At 39.5% G+C, this 23,532-nt stretch overlaps 1 protein-coding gene across 3 annotated transcripts in view; it reads right to left on the reverse strand.

Moving 5' to 3' along the window:
* Window positions 1–2,618: 2,618 nt before the first annotated feature.
* Window positions 2,619–23,532, reverse strand: part of METAP1D (methionyl aminopeptidase type 1D, mitochondrial) — an 86,815-nt gene continuing 65,901 nt past the window's right edge. For 2 of the 3 annotated variants that reach the window (XM_026697054.2, XM_026697053.2), the window contains 5 exons: window positions 23,058–23,221; window positions 7,234–7,331; window positions 5,617–5,664; window positions 4,378–4,456; window positions 2,619–4,238 (listed from right to left, as the gene is read on the reverse strand). In XM_026697054.2, coding sequence (XP_026552839.1) covers window positions 4,160–4,238; window positions 4,378–4,456; window positions 5,617–5,664; window positions 7,234–7,331; window positions 23,058–23,221 — 468 coding nt within the window. In that variant the 3' untranslated portion in view covers window positions 2,619–4,159. The remainder of the gene's footprint in view (window positions 4,239–4,377; window positions 4,457–5,616; window positions 5,665–7,233; window positions 7,332–23,057; window positions 23,222–23,532) is intronic. The other variant, XM_087919939.1, reaches the window with a different exon arrangement.

Raw genomic sequence — 23,532 nt, forward strand, 5'->3', positions numbered from 1 at the left:
GTAATCAATTCTAATCAAACCTGCCCAAGACTGGCTTTTTATACTGGGCGTACCCAGCTGCCCCTTTCCTCGTCCTCTGTGGCCACAAACCGAAGGATTCCGATCGCCCCAAAGCTTTTAACTTCGTTGAGATTGAACTCTCTCCTGGGGGGAACTCCAGTCCTTTCCTCCCTAAGGACTTCGGAGAAAAGGCGTGTAGAGATTGCACGTGCAGAAGACGCGCTGTGTATGTGTGGAGAGAGACCAGAAAGTGGGCTGCTTTGATAGCGCGAGACTCCGATTTGGCTTGGTTTTTTGTTTTTTTTCTGCAAAGGGACATTGTTAAAGAATTGGGTCAAAGTAGTTCTGTGAGGCTGAAGGCCCTGAAGGGCTTGAGAGGTGTTCTGGGAGGGGCAGGGGGACAGAGAAGGAAAAATGTTGTTTCCTCTACCAACTTTGTATTCAGATCCATAGCAGAGGGAGGGAGTTGGAAAGGAGAAGCCCCCGCCAAGCACAAAACTTTCCAAACTTTGTTATTCTTTTCATTGTCCCAATGACAGCAATGACACACACTCTCCCCACTTTCTCCCCTCCTTCCCTCTCTCTCTCTCACTCACACACACAAACAACAAACCTTTCTGCAATCACCTTAATCATTAGGATTATAAATGTGTATCATAAATGCTGCTACCTCAGTCTAATTGCTGGGCAAACAGCTTGTTACCACAGCAGTTGGTAAAATCCTGCAGTCCTAATAAAATTAACCCAAGGGGGGAGTAACGCTCTGGGAAGGCTGCAATTAAACAGAGAGAAAGGGAGAGAGAGAGAGAGAGAGAGAGAAAGATGCTGGCCCAATGCAGAAGATGTACCTTTAAGCCTATTGGGTAGTAAGTCTCTTTGGGTTCCATAGACTCTTGCTACTTTTACATCAACCCTTAGCTCTTCCACTGAAATAAGTGGGAAGCAGTGTTGTCTACCTCAGACCCAAATTGGTCAAGACACTTCAAAAGTGTTCACTTGCTTAGGAAGAAAGTATTGGGCAGCTACTCAAAGCCTGTGAGATTATCTTTTTACTCCAACCCAGTGTGGAAGGCTAGTTATATTTTACACAAACAAGGCCCTTTCTCATTCTAATGCCATGTGCATTATATTGGTATAGCCTGCTAAGCCTTGATTTGGCTTCATCAATGTTTTATGGCATAAACCCACACTGGGTTGGCTTCAGGCACCAGCGAAATCATAAAACATAAGTTTGTAAGCACAGGTTAATCCCAAACGCAAGGGTTGGCGTGATGGTTTAATGTTCTGTGTAACTCCAACTACAGGGAAGGGAGAGAGGGAGGTTCCCAGAGGAATACTGAAGGAAGCAATGCAATCAAAGAGTTTTGTGCCACCTTAAAGCCTCATGCATTTATTATATATAAATCCCCTATATATAGGGGATTGCAGCGCCATGGACTATAGCTTTCCAGAGCTGGTGTCCTCGGTACACATCTTTTAGTAGAAAGAAAGGCAACACGGGAAGTTCAGCTTGTCAAAGAGCCGACTGGTGCTCTGAACTCAAAAGGGCCCACGAAATGTGAAGCCAGGTGCAAGGAAGGATCTTCAATCACTCAAGTCCTTTGAGGCAAATGGGTTTAGGTTTTCTTTGCTCAATTGACTGGGTTGACATGCTGGTTCCTGACTTTACCTTCCCAAGGGGGCTGGACTAGAAGACCTCCAAGGTCCCTTCCAGCTTCTATTCTATTCTATTCTATTCTATTCTATTCTATTCTATTCTATTCTATTCTATTCTATTCTATTCTACTCTATTCTAGTCTAGTCCATTCTATTCTAGTCTATGTTATATTCTATATTCTATTACATTCTCTTCTCTTCTGTTCTGTATATTCTGTTCTGTTTTCTATTTCTCAGAGTCTTTGTTGCTTAAAGTGTTGGGGCATCTGTCTCTCCACTCCCTCCCCCCTGAGTTGTCCAGGAAATGAGGGAATCAAATTTGCCGAAGTATCCAACAGCACTCGCTTAATTTAGTTGCTGAATTAATCCCTTTGCCGAGTTCGCAAGAAACTAACCAAACGAATTGAGTTTGCCTAGCAGAGTGAGCTCCAGTCCTCATCCAATTTTGCAAATACTGGCAGTTCACGTGAGGCGCGAGATGCCTGGTGTCAATGATTTAATTGAGCTATTGTGAGAATCCAGCCCAAAAGGGGGATCTTCCACACTGGTGCTGTAAGATCTTCCTTTATACGCAACCTCACATTGGTCCAGGACAATGGAGATTGTAGTCTAGCACCTCTGGAAGAGCGCCAGTAGGGAAAACTTTGATATATCCTCTTGAACGGTTGCTTCAAATGGGGAAAAAAACCAAAACCAAAACACTACTTTTAATCTTGGAGCAGCGACCCTCCACTCATTCATAAGCAAGGAGGTCTCGTTGTTTACGAAGTGATCGTGAAAGCTCAGCCATTCGTAAACTAGGATTTTGTGATTTAAGAGACTTGTGCGAATCCAATTTTATTTAGTCAACCTTGGCTTTATCGCCAAATTGCATATTCCTAGGGCCTCATCAAAATTTGACTTCTGTCTCGGAGACCTTTCTTATCGGAGTACACATTACCAAATTTTAATTCACAACAACCAGCACTCGAAAAGAATTTATTACCGGAGAACGATCAGATCATTTTTTAAAAAATAAAAACTTAAGCGAAACTAAGTTTATTATTATTTTTGTGACTTTGGGGAATGCGCCAAAGCGGGGTGGGGTGGGTGGGAGGAGGGACTCATTCACGAGCTTGTCAAAATCTGGTTTAATGTGTTGTCTATAAAATTTGGGAGCTGTCCGTCATTCCACAATTTGCTTTGATGGTTACTCTTGAAATCGCCCACAGGGGCCAGGTTCCATAGTTGGTTTCATAGAAGGAAAACTGGCAAACGTTGCTTAGGCTCGACGTGAAGCGGATAACTTTTGGTTGCGGTGGGTCGGGGGGGGGGTGGGGGTTGGCGTGATTGTTTCCAGTCACCCAAGTACATTTTGGGTGACTGAGGCCAAGCCCAGCCAAGAGATTCCCTTCTCCCTTCCCAGCTCGTGCCTACTTGCCCTATCCAAAAAAACCTCATTTGCATCGGCAACTGCACCCTGTCCCCCTTTCGCTCGCTCCATCTCCCACAACTTTCTTTGCTCACCGAGCTTCTTCCCTCGCCCAGGTTCGCCTTTAGCTTAGCCGATCCTGCTTCAAGCTTATGCGGGACCCTCTCCGGCTTGCCTCCGCCTCCCAATAGGCCAAAGAGGGCCGGCCTGGAGATGGATCTCCAACAGCGCCCCGAGAAGGCCTTTATTTAATAAACGGGGTAGCCAGCGTCTCCCAACTAGCAGAAGCCACCGCCACGCTGCTCCTTTGCAGGCAGAAGGGAGAATGGGCGAAAGTCAGAGAGGCAGCCCTTCTTCTGGGCATTCCAAGGACTGTCTTCAATTTCCAGGCCTCCAGACTTCTCCGTTCCTTGAGAGATTTGGCTTGGGATTTGGGGCACCGAAGAAGACCCAGATCAAACAATCCCTCTGCCGTAAAGGTGTGAGGTCAGGCTGGCGTCCTGGGAAAAGGCGCACCAGTTTAGGCAAGATCCTCTTCCTCAAGGAATCATGTCATCCTCGGAGTAACTAACAAGTAATACAGTAAAAACCACTCCCCCCCCCTTTTTTTTTAAGTAAAGGAGGCTTGTTTGGTCTAAAGGTTCTGATATACAGAGAGCTGAATGGTTGCTAAAAATGTAAGTGGCCGCAAAGCCACAAGAAATAAAGTTTGCCCCTTTGCTTTGCTGTTGTTTGCATGTCTTTGAAAAAGCCCATTTGGCTATGTAAACATGTGGGCATTGCCACAGGGACTAGGAACAGCCTTGAAACAAAGCATAAGAAACCCCCCCTCAAAAAAAGGGGGGGGGGAGAGAGACACATCCTCACTTTTTTTTTTTTTTTTAGGAAAAGGGGGATTATATTTTTCATAGTTGTGGAGTAGAAGAGATTACATGCTTTGTTCAAAGATTATCCAGTTTACATCAGTGTCCTTTGAGGATCATACAAGAAAGCCGTTCCCCTAAATAAATAAATGGGTTTTGATACAGCCCTTCGTGCCAGCTTCTCCCGGGAGCACCGCAGGAAAAAGGTTCTTTTGCCAGCTGGTGGCTCTTAAGTTTCCTCAGCCAGGAGGGTCAGGATTTCTGCTCCTTTGTCTGTAATGACGATGGTGTGCTCAAACACAGCTGATCTGAAAGAGAAGCAGCAAGCAGCGAGTTAGGGGATAAGGTGGTCTTGGAAATCTATTTTGAACGAAAAATGCAGGAGGACTTCCAATTTGGGAATGATCAATAAACTGAGAATTAAAAAGACAGCAGGAAAGTTACCACCTTTTGAAGTCTGCACTGATCAGAGTCCAACCATCCTCCAGGAGACAACATTCGGTCATTCCTTCCATTATTACAGGCTCTTATAGGACAAACAGAAAATTAAATGAGTATTGTTATAGTGATTTGCAAGTTTGTCCTTCCCAACCCACAAGCGCCAGTTTGTCCAGATAAACCATCTTGAATTTTACTAAGCCATCCCTCAAAAAATCCCAATCACGAAAGCAGTTGCTATCGGTGGAAGAAAGCAAAGTAACCAACCGTCAAGCTGGATATGCGTTCCTATTTCAAAAAGGTGGAAGAAGGGCATTTTAATCAAGCTTTAATTAAGATCCTCATGGATCATAACAACCAAAGCCCCCATCCACTTTCCTCCAAAGAGCAGGCAGGATGGAAATATTTGATTTTTTTTAAAAGCGGGTTTTAAAATGTTCATTAAATCAGCAAAACAACAATTTTCTTATTTCGCCTTAATTGCTGTACCATTTAGGCACGCCGTGAGTGAGGAATACATTTTTTCCCTCTCTTTCCACCCCCTGATAAGCTCTTGATGATTGGTATTTAGCGTGTTCAATCTCCCAGGTGAGGGCTGCTGACTGGCTACTCAGCCAAAAATGATAGAAGGGCAGCTCCTGGGCTCCAATAAAGGGGCATAATTGTTCCCAGAGAGTTGGGTGGTTAATCTGATATTCGGGAGGAATCAGCCTTCAAACTGACCTCTTACTGTGAGCTCAGCTTCCTTTCTTCCCAAAACCCACTGTGCTGTCATGACACAATCTAAATCTATCCTTAGGATGGACTGAGGAATTGTCAGTTCTCCAATTCTCCCTTGCTTGGGGCCTCCCTGAGCAAGCTCTTCCTTGAAGCTTCCGACCAAAGGTGCTACTCCACGTAGTAGTCCTGGGCAGCTGCTCTGCTCTGGGCAAATCCAAACTATCTCAGGTAATGAAGCCATCACACCTCTGGATAGAGAAATGGGCAGCATACCAATTTAATAAATAAAATCTCTATTAAAATCAGTGATATTTTTTTTAAAAAAATTCAAAACTAACAAAATGCAGATAGTGTCATGAAAATGCAAATAGAAACCGTATCCAATGAGTTTAGAATAACTATACTAATACATTCAAGATTCAAACAGAGGCGCTTGAGTATTGTTCTATTAAAACAATAGGAGTCCTAATGACTCTGGAGAAAGAAAATCTAATTGAACAGTAAGCTTGTGCAACAGTTTCAACTAACCTATTGTGAATGCCATTCCCTTCTCCATTAATACATCGTTTTCGTTTGCTACAAAATAAAAGAGAAACTTTTTAAATTACCCAAGTAAATAAAAAGATGATCTTTTGCTAGAAATTTGTGTTTTCCTCAAACAGGCTCATCCCCTAGCTAAGCCCATCTTTGCCCTGCAAAGCTTCTCATCGGTCCTTGATTATTCTGAATTCAGAGGAAAAGGACTGGCCAATTTGAGGCTTGCACTTGATTCTGAAACTACAGTATTTTGGGGGAGAGGGGAATAACCTAAGTATTCATCTCTAGCCGGAATGACAAATTATCAGAGGAAAAAAATACATTCAGATTTTAAATTAAAATTACCCTATGTGCTTGAAGAGTCAAAGAAACTAAAGGAGATCTAGGTGAATGACTATTTTACACAAAGAGTGGAATCCACCTATTATCTTCACACCTGGATTCCTCAGTATCATTACTTGAAAATAAATAACACATGTTACTTCCAAGCAGAAGTGAAAAAGATGCTAATATTCTCCCTCTATCCCCTCCCACCCACCCCCCAGTTTTTAGTTAGTCATTTCAGATTTAGGACCAAATGCTGCTTCTGTTCCAATCCCCAACGTAGGAAAAGGTGTGGGGTGCTGAGGGATTTTCGTCAAGAGCTGCCTTTTAGCAAACACATTTTTATGTGGAAAAAGTAATCTGCAAAAATCTGAAGACAGATGACAAAAGAAACGTGTGGCATTCAGTATGAAAATTTCTGATTCTGCTTCCCCACAACTGCTCTTTGCACACAAGCCATGTCTCAGAGGAGGGCCAATCCTATAGTGTACCCTCTTTCTTCCATTAACATCTAAAGTTAATGGCCTTAAGTCAATTGCTGTAGATACCAATTTGGGGCCATGTATTGTAGAAAACTGTCTTTTCCCAACCTGTCTCCTGGAGACGGACAATCCTAACACACTTGGAAGGCACTAGTTTGCACAAGGCTGCATGAAGTCATAAGTGGATTTAGCTTGGCTTGATGCAATGTACAAACCTCAGTGATAAGTGGTTTATTACAGCAGGAATCTTGTCATAAAGTTAGTGTCTAAAAACCTGATATGACTGGTTCGACAAACCATGATTTATCATGATGAGCGGGAACTACAAAACCTTCTTTGTATTTGTCAAGCAAGCCTGGGTTTGTGAGAAACCAGAAGACCCTAGAGCTGAGGTGTCAAACTCGCGACGACACGTTGTCGTCACATGATGTATCGCAACTTTTCCCTCCTTTTGCTAAAATGGGGGTGGGGATGGCCAGCGCATGACACATCTGGCCTGCAGGGCTGAGAGTTTGATACCCCTGCCCTAGAGGCTTATCACCAGTGGTATGCATTTTGAATTAGCATGGAAATAAAAATGTCTCTCCCACAATTCTGGACACTGCTCCTATTTGATCATGTTTCTGACTTGTTCATTTGAATTTTCCCTTAAAGTTCATTGAATAAGCAAAAGGACAATTATTTCTAAGAAGTGACAAAATGTGTATGTACTGGCAGGAGCACAACCCTTTTGCAGTTTGATGCAAATATAATGTAAGGTTACTCAAAGGACCATGCAAAATTAAGGAGGGGACCCTCTTACCATGATGCCAAACTTCAGGATTACTATGTAAGTTCGTTCCTATCCCATGACCACCAATGTAAGGGCAGACTTGAAAACCATTTTGATGGGCAATGTTGCTTTAAAAAAACACAGAAATGTTTAATACAACAAACAATTTCCAAGTTCAGAAGAATGCAGTTCATTGAAGATATCATTACCATGTTCTCACAAAAGAACACAGCTGAGGATCCTGACACTACCACTTTCTGACAGAAAAACACATTCTCGCATTTTGCTAAAACTCAAGACTTCATTTCATTTCTGAAATGGCAGAATACCCTGCTGTTCAGGCTCTGTAATAAAAAGAGAAAAGGAGATTGGGAATGTTATTAATGGGGTTTTCCATCAAGAAGTATTAATTTGTGGTAAGAACTTTCCAAAGATAATCCTGTCTTTTGGAGGGTTATCCTGTCTCTAAAAATCAGGAACTTTAAAAAACAATTACATTTGTCCAGGAACTGACAAGAGGATTACCAAAGTTAGAATTACTTCAAATCCACTAAGCATTATTAGATCAGTGCTTTCATTATTTGTAAAGCTGAGAGTTTGTATCCAGAATTGTGCATTTTAGGCATACAAGCATTTATAAGAGGAAGATTTTGCAGCCATAGTGCTTCCAATTCTTGTTGGGTGCTTTCTATAATCCTGCCGTAAACAGAGATAAGAGATAATTTGTTTAGTTTGTATTTGACTATGAACTTACCTGCTTTCAGCTTCAAAGTATTATTTGAACCAAAATTTTGCCATAGTTCAAAATTTGCAGTCCTTTGAATTTACAGTACACCTCAACAATTTAAAATATATTAGGGAAAAGATTACACAAAATGCATATATCTGTCAGTTTGCTCAAGTGGTTCAGGCATTAGGCTAGAAGCCGGAAACTGAGTTTAGTCCCGCCTTAGCCATGAAAGCCAGTTGGGTCACCTTGGTCAGCCACTTTCTTTCTCAGCCCACCACACAGGACTGTTGTTGTGGAGAAAACAGAAGGAGGAAGGATATGTTCACTGCTTTGAGTTATTGGAAAACATAATAAAGGCGGGATACAAATAAATAAAAATAGGCAAAATACATTGCATTTTACAGGAAAGAAAAAAGCACACTTGGAGAAATGGTTTTCAAAACACATATACTTGTTTAAATCTGATTTCTTTAAAAATAAGTTCATATGTTTGATGAAGCAAGCAATCTATTTGCAAAAGTAAGAAAAGCCCAACCAGAAAACCCCAAATTGATAGGTTCATCTCTGGCTTTAAACAGAATCACAGCCATGACATGGTTCAGTTGAGTGGAGTTGGCTTTATCTCCGGGATCTGTAGAATCAGACGAGCTGGGTAACTGTGGCTTTTCATTCAAAAGAAACTCAGAAACCTGAAGATTGCAGTTTTCCTTTAAAGGCATCCCCAGAGCACATGTAGGAAGTACAAGAGAGATGACGGGCAACTTCTTTTCTCAAATGCTGTTTCGTGCACTTAAATAAAAACTGTGTTGCTGTCCCCACTGGATTACATTGGAACTTAAGGCCTGGCAAAGTATTGTGGCCAAACCTGCCTATGGAGTTTTAAAATAAAATATTTTAAAAAGTGACACTTACCCACATTGGTATATTGGTTTGCAAAGGTTAAAGTTCTGTTAATGGCTTTGTGTGCTTGTGGCTTTATATTTAAAGTAAAGGTAAAGGTAAAGGTTTTCCCTGTCCAATCATGTCTGACTCTAGGTGATGGTGTTCATCTCTGTTTCTTACTGAGGGAGCCAGTGTTGTCTGTGGTCCATGATTATATGCTAAGGTGCACAAAATGCTGTTACCTTCCCACCGAAGTGGTACCTATTTATCTACTTGCATTTGCATGCCCTCAAACTGCTAGGTTGGCAGGAGCTGGGACAAGTAAAGGGAGCTCACCCTTTTGTGTGGTGCTTGGGTCTTGAACCTAGACTCTCAGCTTTCCGGCAGACAAGCTCTTTAAAACCGCTGACCAATCATAGCCCCACAGCTTCAAATACAGTACAATGAACATTACACAAGAATTAGGCATGAGGTACAAGAATGATCTTTTTCCATTAGTTAAATAAGGGTGAACTTTTTGCCCAAAATATTATGTTGAAAGCATAACAGGAATTAGGGCAAAGCTTACCAATTGTGAGTGTGAATCTTGAATGTGAAAACACCATAGTTTAGCAATCTGAGATGAGAATGCAAACAAATGTTGCAGCACATTGGGGTAAGGAATTCCAAATATTCTGATCAAATTCAATCACTGCCAGCCAGTCTGATTAATAGCAAGGAACAGTAGGAGGAATAGTTGAAAACAACTGGATGGCACTCTGCTGCTTACCCTTGTGGTACAATTTCATCATCACTAACAGGATGTGTCGTCCTCTGGGTTAATAAACTGTTACGGGTTCAAGCTAATTCAATTCCTACTGTTGCAACATAAGAAAACATACATAGCTCAGGATTGAAACATGGAGCCCCTGGATTCCACAATTCTCATTGTCTTTATATTTTCCAATTCACTCCGCATATGGTGGCTTCTAATGCTGCTAACTGGGTTTAATCTTATTTTGATTTCTCTTTGTTAAAAAAAAAGAAAGAGAGGACCTCTTTCAGTTCTCTGGGATTGTATATGAATGCATATAACAGTAACCCATTTGTTATTACTTGGTGGCCTCATTTTAGCTCCTTTTTAGAGGCATTATAGGAAAAATGGGTGCTACATATACTTTCACATCCCAAATTCCCCATTTCTTCACATCTGAAGACAGAAACCATTATTTTATAGAATATTCAAGGCAAATATCCCTTAATAATGCCATAGCAACTGAAAGTCAGTCATGTAAAAAGGAAAGAGAGTTGAAGACATGGCCTTATTGCTCCAGTTCTTTCATTAAATAAAGGCCTCTATTTGTATATACTGTGCACTGCCCCAGGAACATGATAGAGATGGCTGTGACCGCTGGCACTCATGCGTTGAGTCCAGTGCTCATTTTAAAAAAGAAATTACATGCACAAAAAACAGCAGTCTTAAAATGCTGCCGTCTATATGTAGAATTATGTCTGTTGACGGAGTTCAGTTGGCATGAGGCTCTAAAATATTACAATTTGGAGGTATTGTTGAGAACTCATATTAAAAAAAACAACAACCTTGAATATTCTTGTTGGTTCTGTTTCAAGACATCCACGTGTGTCTATAAAGGCGAGGAATTGGTTTCTTTTCTCCCATTTATTTTACACATCACATGAGGCCATGCTCTTTGCTCCAATGCTCACGAGCGCATGGCCACAATCAAGTGCTACCAGGATACAGAAGACACCCAACTACTGCAAAGTGGAGAAGTAGGTCAATAGCTTTTCATTATGTTCACAGATAACACCTTGAATGGATTTTTCTGAACAGGTTCTATAGATTAGCTACTGCTTGCCTACCAACACACCCACAAAAATCTTTAGCTATTACAGTATTTTGCGTGATTCTGGTGCACAGCAGAGTATAGATCTCAAATGCATGATAGCTGAAATGTCTTTATGGATCACCTAAATAGTCACAGGGAGTTAAGTAATGACACAAAGAAGCAGGCACATGGAAGTTAAAAGATGGGGTAGAAAATCAGTCTTGATAGGATTTGAAAGGTTTAATTGGAGCCCCCCAAAAATGAGAATGAAAAGAAGCCAGAGAGTTAGCAGTGTCCACACTTACACATAAAAGTGAACAGGCTAAAGAGAAAATAAGAAGTCTGTTTCTTCAACAATGGAGCAACAGCCTTTTTATATTTCTATACTTTTCTCCAAGTTTGCTAGTGCCAAAATAATTTTATTTTTTATTTGGGTTTATTCATGCCTATTTTATCTTGCAACATTAAAGTGCTTTTTTTTTTTTTAGAAAAAAAATTATTCTTAGATAGGATAGATATTCAAAGAAGTTTTTGACTTCCAAATTCTTTAATCCTAACTCTATAGCTTTATACTAAGCTGCCATTGGTTTTGGAGTTGAAATTAAAACACACAGATCCAGGCACCTGAAATTCTCCCATCTCTGCAATAAAATCAGTGGCTGAGAGAGAGAGAGATGTTATTATGGTTATGCAAAGCCTCCATTCAAAGCTTAGACTGAATCATCCCTTCTAATTAATTGCCACCAAACTAGTTCAAATAAGACCTTACACGATTTGTGCATTCCTAGTTGACAAATATAACAAGTGGTATGTAAACTTCAGTATGAATGATTTATGTGGTTTATATACAATGCTATATACAATACAGTATATAACCACCGCTACACTCAAAGCAATTCCATTCATTTGGATGCAGTTTCTAATACGTGTCTGAAATCAAATGCCCATTTTAGATCAGTGGGAATCCTGTAGTCATTTAGTGTCACCATTGGATGTGCTATTGTGCAAGATTGACTTGAGGCGAAAAGTAAGCACACTTCACCAAGAGCAATTTAAACTCCTATATTGGGTCTAAAAATCTGACCTAATATAGTTTGATATATATAAATCTGCTTTACGTTGTATTTCTGGCCTTTAAAATTGATTAGTTCAATGATCATGATGAATGGAATAGCCTTTGACAACCAAGCTCATCAGACCAGAGCTGTCTATATGTACAATCTTATTACACTGAAGGAAATAAAGGGTAATTCTCTGACTAGAATAAATTTCTTATGGAAAGGAACTGCTTTGCACAGCCATCCAAAAAGCAGGAAGAGACACAAGAAAGTAAGAGACATGGAACCCGGGGCAAGAACCTGGATGGGAAGGAGAAGACATGAGTGGTATGAGAGAGAGAGAGCTCTGTCTGTAGATTTAGATAGTCTGAAAACATAGGAAAGGAACTGAAAACTGAAAAAGCTGAGGAAATAATAGGTGAAAGACCCAAAGAGAAAGGAGGCAAAGTAATATCCCAAACGTCATGCAAATTATAGAGCAGAATGAAATGGCAAGGCTGTCGTAGAGAGATTAAACCTAGAAGTCAAGGAAACAGAGCTCTTAGTTCCTCAGTTTTGAGTAAGACTGAATTTTGCAGGGGGGAAAAGTACAGTAAATATCAATTTAAATTTCTCTAACAATTATTTGGCTAAAACCCTCTAGCCGGTATCTTACCAAAGATGTAAAAGCCAATTGTAGAAATATGAATATGTCAAATCAAACATGGAACATTTAAATGTATTAGAGAAAAACATGATTCTTTAATTTGGAATAATTTATTTATTGAATTTATATTGCCGCCTATTTGCCCATGACGACAATAATATTAATAATATTAATTGCATGGAAAATTGACCAGCAAGAAATAGGAAATGTGCCTTCTCTATCGTAGCCCTTGCGCTCTGAAATATTCTCTTTTATGGGTTAAGGATGGCCTTTTGTAAGGTCTTAAAAGACCTGGATTTGTGCCTGGGCTTGGAGCCCTTTATGTGTGAAGGATCCCATTTCCTGGTTGTATTGACATCTGTGATTACTCAGGTAGTCCTTAATTTACAAACATAATTGAGCCCAAAATTTCTGTTGCTAAGCAAGACAATTATTAAGTGAGTTTTGCCCCATTTTACAACTTTTCTTAGTGAATCACTGCAGTTGTTAAGTTAGTAACCCGGTTGTTAAGTGAATCTGGCTTCCCCATTGACTTTGCTTGCAGGTGGTCACAAAAGGGGATCACATGACCTCCCCCCCCTCCCAGGATGCTGCAACCATGATAAATACATGTCAATTGGCAAGCGGTCCAATTTTGATCACATGACCACGGGGAAGCTGCAACAGTCGTGTGAAAAACGTCACTTTTATTCAGTGCCGTTGTTAACTTTGAATGGTCACTAAACAAATGGTTGCAAATCAAGGAGTACCTGAAGTTAATTTTGTATTGTTTTGTAACTGTTTTGTAATTGTTTTATGATTGTTCACCACACGATCACTTGCTTGAGATGGGCAGCTTATAGAAATCGAATAAATAAACCTGTGACAGACAACATGTATGCACAGCATTTGTTGGCTATACAACTAAAGCCTCCCCATCTTTGTTTCACTGAAAACAAGTCCTCTGGACTGACTTTTGTTGACTTCCTGCGATGTTTCTCACTGCAAATGATTCAAGGGGACACTTTCAAAAATCATTTATTGAAAGTAAATGTCCCCCTTTTTGAAGCACTGGGGCAACTGCCACCTCCAGAAATTTCAGCTGTGGTTTTTGTGGGCTGCACCAACCCTTCTTTGCATGCAACTGCCCCAGAGCACACAGCTGTCTTCCTTCTTGGGGGTGCCCTCCCTGAGTCTTTGCTCGTGCTCAGGTCTTTTTATGATGCATCTCTCTGAATGTTTTGCGTAGCCTAATACAGGGGTGTCAAACTCGATTTCATTGAGGGCCACATCAAGGTTGTGTTTGACCTTCGGGACCAGGGAGGGGCGTGGCCAGGGAGGGAGTGGCCAGCTTGATTTCACTCAAGGCTCTATTTTCGGCCAGATCAGACCTCCCGGGCTCCATGTTTGGCTGCGATGGCTCCCTGCATCCCTCTTCCAGAAAAAACAGAGCTCAGGGAGGGCCCCCACCAGCTCCCTTTTTACTGGCACCATGGGAGAGTCCTTTGCTATTTCCCAGGTGGGCTCATTGGCCAGATCTAAGCACCCTGTGGGCTGGATCCGGCCCCCAGGCCTAATACCAAACAACGAATGCCTGTGCATATTAGGAGCACAAAAAACTACACCGCCAGTAGAGAAGACCTACTTGATGAGGGCTACATTAGGATGGTGATCAATTCTTAGGTAATAATGTATGTGCTTGTGTGCGACTGAGAGAGGAAATTGGGTTTTGAATAATGAAAACATCAAAAAAATCTTCCATACATTTTAAAAAAGGTCCATGCCTTTAACATCATTTGATCTATGGCTGTCATTTTGTAGATGTTTGGTGACAATGTTTCTTGCCTTGTTCTCAATATTTTCGGCTGAAAAAAAAAATTGTCAGAGAATCCTTTTGACTCCAGGGCAATAGGAACAAGTTTCTTAGGCAATTAGTACCACACATTCAGTGTTAAAGGACCTTCTATGATAGCAGTTTCTCCCACTTTCCATGGTAGAGTTGCACTGACAGCTATGGGACTTGTAGTCCAAAATATTGAGAGGTTAACAGGTCGGGGCAGGTGGGCGGGAAATGAATGCGAAGGGCAGTATTTATTTATTTGATCTGATTTCGGCACTGCCTGATTTAAAAATGACTCTGGGTGGCTCCCAATACAAAGAAGACAAGGTTAAAAAAAATACAGTAAAGGAAATGAAGGCAATAAAATTCAAGAGAAGACCCTGAACCTAGGCAGCATGATGTCAAACACAGCTAACCAGGGCTTCTACCTGTTCGACTTCAAGGCCCAGGAAAACAGCCAGACTTTAAGGCCTTCCAGGATACCATCCAGATGGGAGATAAAATCTATTGCAAATCCGGCCCCCTTTCTTCTTTTTTGTGGATCAGCAGCAAGCAAGGGCTAATGTATAAATAATCAGAGCGGCAGTGTAGTATACTTCTGCATGGTGTGTCTTATTGAGCATCTATTCTAACAATAGATGGGTATCTGCCTAAGCGAAGTCTCATGCTGTTTTACTGTACTGCAAATTACACCTGATTGAAGAGGACAAATTCCTCTTATTTTGGCGTACTATTTTACAAAAATGTTACATGGTCCAAAATGCCAGCAACTGGAACTAGGATCATCATCTTTATCAGCTTGAAAGACGATAGTGAAGTTTTCTATTATGGTGCTTCACACCAATTCAGTTCCAGCGCTTTATTCACACTTATGCCAAATCAGTGAATTTAGAACACTCAGATTTAAACAAATTGTTTCTATTTTCTTAGTTGAGTCAATAAGGTGTAAAGCAACAAACATTACAACTGAACTGGATCAAGCTGATCCAGATTATGTTGCTTTCCGTAGCTATATTTTATTGGCATGACAACAGTATTGAAGACAAAGGCTGTTTAACATTATCAACACAGAAAAAATGTGATGCATGTAGACAAAATTGTACAGGAGCAGCATTGCATTTATTTGTCTTCAACACTTAAGCACTGATTCCACACAGTGTCAGATTACAGATCTTTATTTTTTTACTGATTTTATTATAATTTCATTGATGAATTTGAGTTGCCTGGAGTCCTTGAGAGTCAGATGGCATGCAAGTTTAAATAATAATAAGTAACAATGATCAATAAATATTAGATGGAAATTATTATCTGGCTATGCAACTATGATAATTATAATTTCCTTATATTACACATGATTTGGCCTTTCCTTAATATATTTACTTATCCTACTCTGGTATTAGTCAACATTTTTTGATACCCCTCCCACTTCAGGTTTTGTTTTTACAGTGGCAAAACTGAGCATAAAAATAAAGGTCTGTAGAAAGGTTATTATTCATTAATGACCAATATCAAAATCAGCATACTTCAGGCTGTCTGGTCCTTCTTTAGCTACTTTCAAAGTAATATTTAGATTGGGTTTTTGGATAAGGTCATGATGAGTTGGGCTTGCAATCACAATGAGTATGATCTGAGAACAGACTAACCCAAAATAAAGGGTGGAAAAAACCCCATTATGGCTCAAGTATGCTGCAAGAATGTTTTGTTTGCAATAACAACAAACTGATATTTAGTAAATGTGGCATCAAAACCCAGGTCTTATTGTCACCTTCTATACAACTCAGAGATGCATAAGATCTTGTCACACAGCAAAAAGGAGACCTTGCTTGTGACACTTGGATTGAGTAGGAAGCATTTCTACAGATTAGATGCTGACCCACTTCCCTTGTTTAGAGCCTCAGCCCAGTGCAAGTGGCCCGAAGATAAAGGGGTAGATGCCCATGGGCTCTATGCTTGTGTAGAAACAGGGCTCTGTGGAGGCACTTCCCACCTCATTTAAGATCTAAAGAAAAAAAAAAACCCTGGTAGTGTGAACACTCTTTATAAAAACTTTAGAGAAAACGTTTGGGGTTTCCCCCCCTTCTTTTTCAAAATGTTAGGATCGATAACTTAAATGGCAGGCGAAGGATAGTATGTCTACAGAAAATGGAAGACTCTCTTGGTTTTCAATTATTGGAGGCTGAACTAGAAGTCCCTTGCCTTCTCACCCCATGGTCTGTGCTTCAGCAGATCTCATAGAGATAGAAAAGCACAGCGAGGGAGTGACAATTAGTTCACTTTGGGGGAACAGATGTTGAGCTTCAGGTGAAATAAAGTCTATCTGAAGTATTTTATTGTTAAGAAGTTCCCAGTTACCTCAGTTATTTTTTTGCAGTTGGAAGTAAAAAGCAGCTTTTCCTGAAAAAGTTAGCTACAGAAGGGCAGAGGTAGCTTGTACTCTTGGAAAACCCAAATCAGGCTCTGATCAGGGTTAGTCAAATGTTCATTCATTCATTCATCAAATTTATTTAGCATCCCATCTCATGAGAAGTGACTCTGGGCAGCATACAACAATCAAATAAAAAACAATATATACATAAAAAATAAGCATTTAAAAAAAATAAAAAGTCAATATTAAAAAAATAGAAGTTAATTCAAATTGAAAATATACAAATGCCACCAGAGATAATGTATATAAACACTTCAATAGTAGAGCCATTGAGATTTATCTCCAATTCCCCAGAAGCTCCAAGACTGATGACATAACCAGGTCTTGAGGGACTTCTGAACAAGAGATGGAGCTAACTAATTTCAGGAGAGAGAATGTTCCATAAGGAGCCACAGCAGAGAAGGCTGGCCACCTAGGACCTACCAAATGTAAGTCCCTGGCAGTTGATGTCTGCAGTATGCCTTCTCTGCCAGATATAATGAGGCGGGCTGGTGGTATAAATGGGAAGAAGCCACTACTATATGCACTGTAACATGGAGTAGTTTCAGGCAGAGATTGATGGAACCCATCACCTTTTCCCCTCCCACCCAGTAATACTTACCAATGAGAAAATAAATGAGTCACTCCCCTGAACATATGATGGGGCAGAGTTGGATATCACAATGCCCTCCATCCAACTGAAACTACCCTTCTTATTTGGAAATTGTACACTACCCTCTCCAAATAATTATTTTCGCTGCCTCTTTGTAAACCTGCTTTAGAAAGATGTGGGACTTACTTTCAAATCAATATGCAGAGCAGTCAGATTTCAAGGAATGCAACCAATGGAGCATCCCATTGGTGTTTATTGGAAGGGGAAAGGGAAGAGACTTTTAGGGTATGTGCCTTTCTCTTTATTTTTCTCTGACGCCAGTAAATATTTGAATTCAGTAAATCCCACGGTAAGGTTCATATAATCTAAATATATAATCAGGATTGAGTTCTCCTTAGTTCAGCATGACTTACTTCAAGATCTTAGCCAGAATATGATCAGGATGCTCTGTGCACTTCTTTCCACTTGCCCTCATCTCACCTGCCCATCAGAGGAAAATGTTGCTGGTCAAAAGATCTGCCTTTCTCATTTTTGCTTACTGATGGGAATATTGAGCTCCTTGTAGACCTGTTGGTCTTAGATGAGATTAGTAGTCCCATACCAGACTCCACCAAAAACGGCTGTGAGCTCTTCAACCAGACTAGAAGTCAGACTACAGGTCAAATGGACTCCAGCTGCCTGCTGACCGCCTCTTCCTATATTAGGTTCTTCCACTAAAGCGGCAGGGAAAGCACCACTTTCAAATCAAATGCTATGGACTGGCTTCAGTGGGTTGGCAAGAAGATGGAAGTACCATATTGAAGACCTTTGCAAACAGTGGGATGTCTTAATGTCATGGCAACCAGGACATATGGATGAGCATTTAGAAAATTGATTTGAGTCATTTGATTTTTTTAAAAAAATTCAGGACAAAGGAGCAATTCAACAAAGGATATCTTGGAACTTCCTCATATAACAGGACTACCTCATACAAGTTCACAGTGGATTTGCTTTTCTGAAATATTTTAATAGCCTTCTGCATACAAAAATAACAGGTCAAGCTAAAGCTAGACTGTCAGTGCAGGTAAAGAAACAATTGGAGGCATACATGAACACACAGTGGAATTGCAAATCCATAGTGCAATTATCTTGCAATCTTTGTTCTAGGTTAAACAGTGCATTATCTGTCACATGCCAAATTTCAGCCTGTCACAAGATCCCCTGGATAATGGACAGTCTACAAATATTTTTAATAAAAGTAAATAAATGGGTATATTTTTAATTAAAAAAAGCTCATGTTCGCAATACTTGAACGTATGTGATTAGAATGCATTAAAAATAGAATTATGTTCATGAAACCAACTACATCAATAAATCCACAATTCAAAAACCTGACTACTTGATGCTGCTCAGGTTTTCCCATGTGAACCCGTATCCTCTTCCTGTGTGAACTGATTCTAAATTAGAGATTAGGTTATTATGATGCAAGAAAAAGCAGCCTCAATTTACCCATGAAAATATAGTACTGAACTAATATTTCTACACATAAGGCATCTATTCTCCATGGCTGGAATCAAGCTCCCTTTTTTATCCAACATTCTGGTCTGAAAGATGAGTTTACATATTTATTTTTCTTTATATTTTATATGTATTTCTCAGAGGAACAAAACGTTTGCTTGTTTCAGCTAACAGCAAACTACTTTGTGGGGAGGATGAAATCTGAAGAAGACGGTAAACTATCGGATTTAAAACAACAATCCTTTTAAGGGATTTAATATCAAGAGGGAAAAAATGAAAGCCACTCCAGGAGAACGGAAGGAGACCAAGCCATCATTAACATTTATATGATGGAGTCAAATGCTAATTTCTATTAGTGGCATCAGAAAGAGAATTTGTCCATATAGCCTCAAATGATTCATCGAAGGGTTCTGGGACCACTCAAGAGGGCGGATGGGCAGGACAGGAACACCCCAATGTACAAATAGAAAATCAATACAGGAAGACCTAGGTCTTAGCATTTGAAGGGCCACATATTATTGGCAGTTGCCTTGGTTTACCTCTACAACTCAACCGCACAAATAGCAATGCAGATGTACTCTAATTTTTAAAGATATTTAAACAAAGGATAGTTTATGTTAATTTGGTCAGCGGTATTGTACTGGCTTACCCAACTGTCTGCCGGAGGAGTTTTTAGGTATTCCTTCTATAACAGTCCTAGACTAATGGAATGTACAATTTCTGGGATTCCCTCTAATGACAATGAACGATGAGGTATAATTAACCATATTTTTGAAAACCCACAATTGTGGACATTCTTTGTAAAGAAAGGTACATTTTTGGTTTCAAACTAACACAAATTACTGTATTTTTCTTACTCTGCCGTTGAACTTTTATTTGAGGTGTTTCATTTCTGAAAGGCAGTCTTGATGGATTGAAATAAAAGATAATTTATTGCAATGCTTACTTTCAAAGGAGAAGGAATGTAATTGTAATTTACAGTAGCTGTCAAAGAAAATCTATCACTGATGACATTAAAATGACTTATTTTGCCTGAGCCACTTATTGTTTAAATGTGCATAATCTGATAGAAACAGATTTCTCTTTTTTTTTAAAAAAAACCTGCTTTTGTATTGTTCTAAGGTAGTATCAAAACATTGTATTTATAATTTAAAACATTTAGAAACCATTTATTGATACTCTTATCTCAATAATGTTAACAACAGAGTTTAAAATGCCTTGATTTAACTATGCTTATATTTGTTTGGTTCTGTAAGTCATTTTCAGAGATCCAGATTCTTTATTTTAAAAACTGTAATTTGTATGTGGTTGTAATAATCACATTAAAAAGGCTATGGTATATGTAAAGAACACTCCAAAGTGATTATGATCACAATACTTTCCATTTGAATTTTGGTGAACAATGTAAGGGATTTCAGCAAAAAGCAGTTTGATTTTTCACCTAACAAATAGCTAATGTGCAATACCAATTCATAAATATTTTTATATGTTTGACTGAATCTAGCCCAAATTAAGCCATGAGCCTTTAAGATCAAATCATAAAATTACAGGATATTCTGGAATTCAGACCATATTCACATCGATCCTATATATTAATATGTAGGATGCACAATGGTGCCTTTAAACAAAATCTATAAACATTCTGAACACATGGCAGATAGAAGACATAGTTAGACCTTAATAAGTATCACCACAAACATGATGAAAATTTTACACATTTCCCCCACCACTTTGTAATTTTGTTTACGCGAGTTTTAAAATATTAACGTTTAGAGATATATGACAATTTAGGCCAGAAAAATCTTTAGTTGCATGAAAATTTAAATAAAACTAGCATATATAAATTCAAAAGGAAATATTAAAGGGAGAAGGTGGGGGGGGGGGGAGCCAGTTGATTGTGATTTGTTATTCTGTCTGCAATTGTGACTATGGATCAATCTGGTTAATTTGCTTTTCAACAGAGCTTTGCATACATATTTTCATGCTGCGAAAATACTGACCTCTGCATCAACACTATACAGGAAAAAAGGGAGAGAGGGAGGGGAGGAAGGAAAAGGAAGGAAGGAAGGAAGGAAGGAAGGAAGGAAGGAAGGAAGGAAGGAAGGAAGGAAGGAAGGAAGGAAGGAAAAGGAAGGAAGGAAGGAAGAGATTAAAGCTACTTTTAGTTGTGATCCTTCTGTGTCTCACTTTTAATGTAGCCAGAATTAATGGAGTGAATCTAATGAAACACATTATCCAACAAGGCGCTTTCTCCAATTTTTCAAGTTGAACGCAGCACTTCGCCAGCACTGGCTGGAGTTCACCTGCCTGTTGGTGTGGCGTGTGGCTCTTTTTTGTAAAGAGTTAAGTCGTACACAAAAAAGGGGAACAAAGGTCAGCACCCAGTCGCCACTTGAATGTGAGATTTTTCTTTTTATTCCCCTTGATGTATACGAGGCTCTGTGTTATTAGTCTTAATGATGGAAAATTGTAGTGTTGATACAAATCTTTTTTTCAAAGTAGTAGGCGGGAGCTCCATTTGTTAGTAAGTTTTTTTGTGCCTAAAAGCCATGGACAGTACATTTATGTAGCAGTAAAAGGCCTAGATGCTCTTTCCATAGCAGAGCTAATTATTCCCACTGTGACCTTCCTGATCTACCCTATTCCTAGCACATCTCATCTGCACGCCTGTTCTTTTGGGTAGATGGTGTCAGAGAATATGAAAAACCCTATAATGAAACCATTTTCATGATGGAGAAAGGCTACTGGAGTTGCACTTGCTACAAAGAGGCTCAATTATATGAGTAATTGTGATAATTTTCTACATTCATAGCCTTCAATGGGGGGAAAAAAAGAACGAGAGCCACAAAGGAAAATTACTTTTACAAGAAAGTACAGAGAGTAAAAATGGAAGAAGAGACCAAAAAAAAAAAAAATAAAGAGAGGGGGAAGGGAGAGGGGGAAAAAAAAAGCAAGGAGGGGAGAAAAGTTTAAAAAATAGATCTGGTAGGAAGGAATAGCAAGACAGGGAGAACAACACAACTGCTCAAAAAGCCTGTGTGCAGCTGTGTTGCACAATTAAATTGAATTTTTTTTTTCCCCCTGCAGTTGATGAATGTGACTACTGCAAATGCGCCTCTGTAGTTAGCTATCATTTGTTGTTCTGTGACAGGAAAAGGATAATTACCTCTCAGAGAGAATCAAAGGCTGACATGCCCTTTAGACACTGCCATGAATGCCGTGCTCGAGAAAACGCTTGAATAAGAATCTTGTCTTCTCTGCCCCCTTCCTAGACTCGAGCATAAATTTTGTTAAAATGCAAGCGCACCACCAGTAAATGTGTTGAACTCTAGGTGTTCAGAAATACGGAGGTGCATCCATCGACTCATCCCATTTGCAAAAATAAAACTACATTTTGAATTCACTTCTATTATATTCATGGACAGTAGGATAGTGAGATATGCATTAAATTTCTTTTCCCAGTAGGGGTCTGATTCAACATTTCCTACGAAGGAACAGTAAAGACACTATCCTTTTTCCCCAGGCTAGTTAGCCTGTAATTTAAAACTGTCAAAAACACAATTTTATACAAAGTCTTCAATAAAAGCTTCTTGGATATAACCCAAAGTGGTTTTGCTAAAGTTTGATTCAGACTCTGTTACAATATTTTTAAAGCTATAAATACATCAAACTGATATTTTGCTGCTCTCTTTTCTTATTTTTTGTAAAGCATTTGGGAGATGGGGGGGGAAGTATAAAAATAGCATATTCTCAGGATGCTAAGCAATGCATGTTTTATAGCCTTAAGATACATATGCCTCTCCTAATAGCATTAGTATACACGGGCAAAAAATAAGATGGACTCTTACAAAAACGACCCGTGCAGAAATTATGAAAAACCTTGTTAATATATTTTAACCAAGTTGAACACAATAGGCCAATATATCATTATCAGGTTTTACCAAGGTCAGAAGGAGTCATCTTTTTTCTTTTCTTTTGGCGTAAAGGAGAAATTTTCCAAGTCCTTCATCACATTTACAAACACCTTACTTATCATGCAAGAAACAGATGAACTTACATAAATCTTAATATAGTCATATTGTATTAATGCAATTACTAAGTACTAGTAATTATATTGGGGAAAGGGTGAGTGTGATCAGTTTTAGAAACATGTTTTACTTTTTTTTTTACACAGATAGTTTTTCCTGACCTGGTCTTGCATAATTCACCATTTAAAATCTTTTCTAACCACCTTTGGAGAACAACGGAGTTCACGTGGTGATATCAGACGGAAATGATGGTTCTGAATCTTAAAACATGCCATCGGCTTTAAACCAAGCCACCAATGGCCTTTGTCCTATTTGGCCAGCTTTCCCATTACTCCTCAGCATAAGGCTTACCTGATTGTGTTTCCAATTACGGAGAAAGGAGCCCCAGGTCTGCAAACTGCAATTCCTTCATCTCTGCATTTCCTGGCAACCTCCACTAACTTTTGACCAGCCTTATCCACATTCCCCACTAACAGTGTTTCGGATGTATCACCATGGTAGCCGTTGAGATATACCTAAACAGATGCAGAAATGTAAAAAAGAAACACTTCTCAAGGATGGAAGCTTAATTAGAGAACACCTTTGGGCATATTTCAGGAGCAGTTCAGCATAACTTGCAAAACCAAAACTGCCCAATTAAACAGGAAATGACTTTTGAAAAAAAAGGAGGGGAAAGAAACAACGAATTTTCTCTATTACTCTGATCATACAAGCAGCTCTGAAGACAGCATTACAAAAACATTGGAGGCACAGGTTTCTTTCCCAGATTCAAGCCACAAAAGCAATAATTTCAAATCAAGGCTGCAGTTCTGTACAATTAGGTTAT

Source organism: Pseudonaja textilis, chromosome 1, assembly GCF_049901715.1.
Source record: "Pseudonaja textilis isolate UNSWEBS1 chromosome 1, rPseTex1.2, whole genome shotgun sequence".
NCBI lineage: Eukaryota > Metazoa > Chordata > Lepidosauria > Squamata > Elapidae > Pseudonaja > Pseudonaja textilis.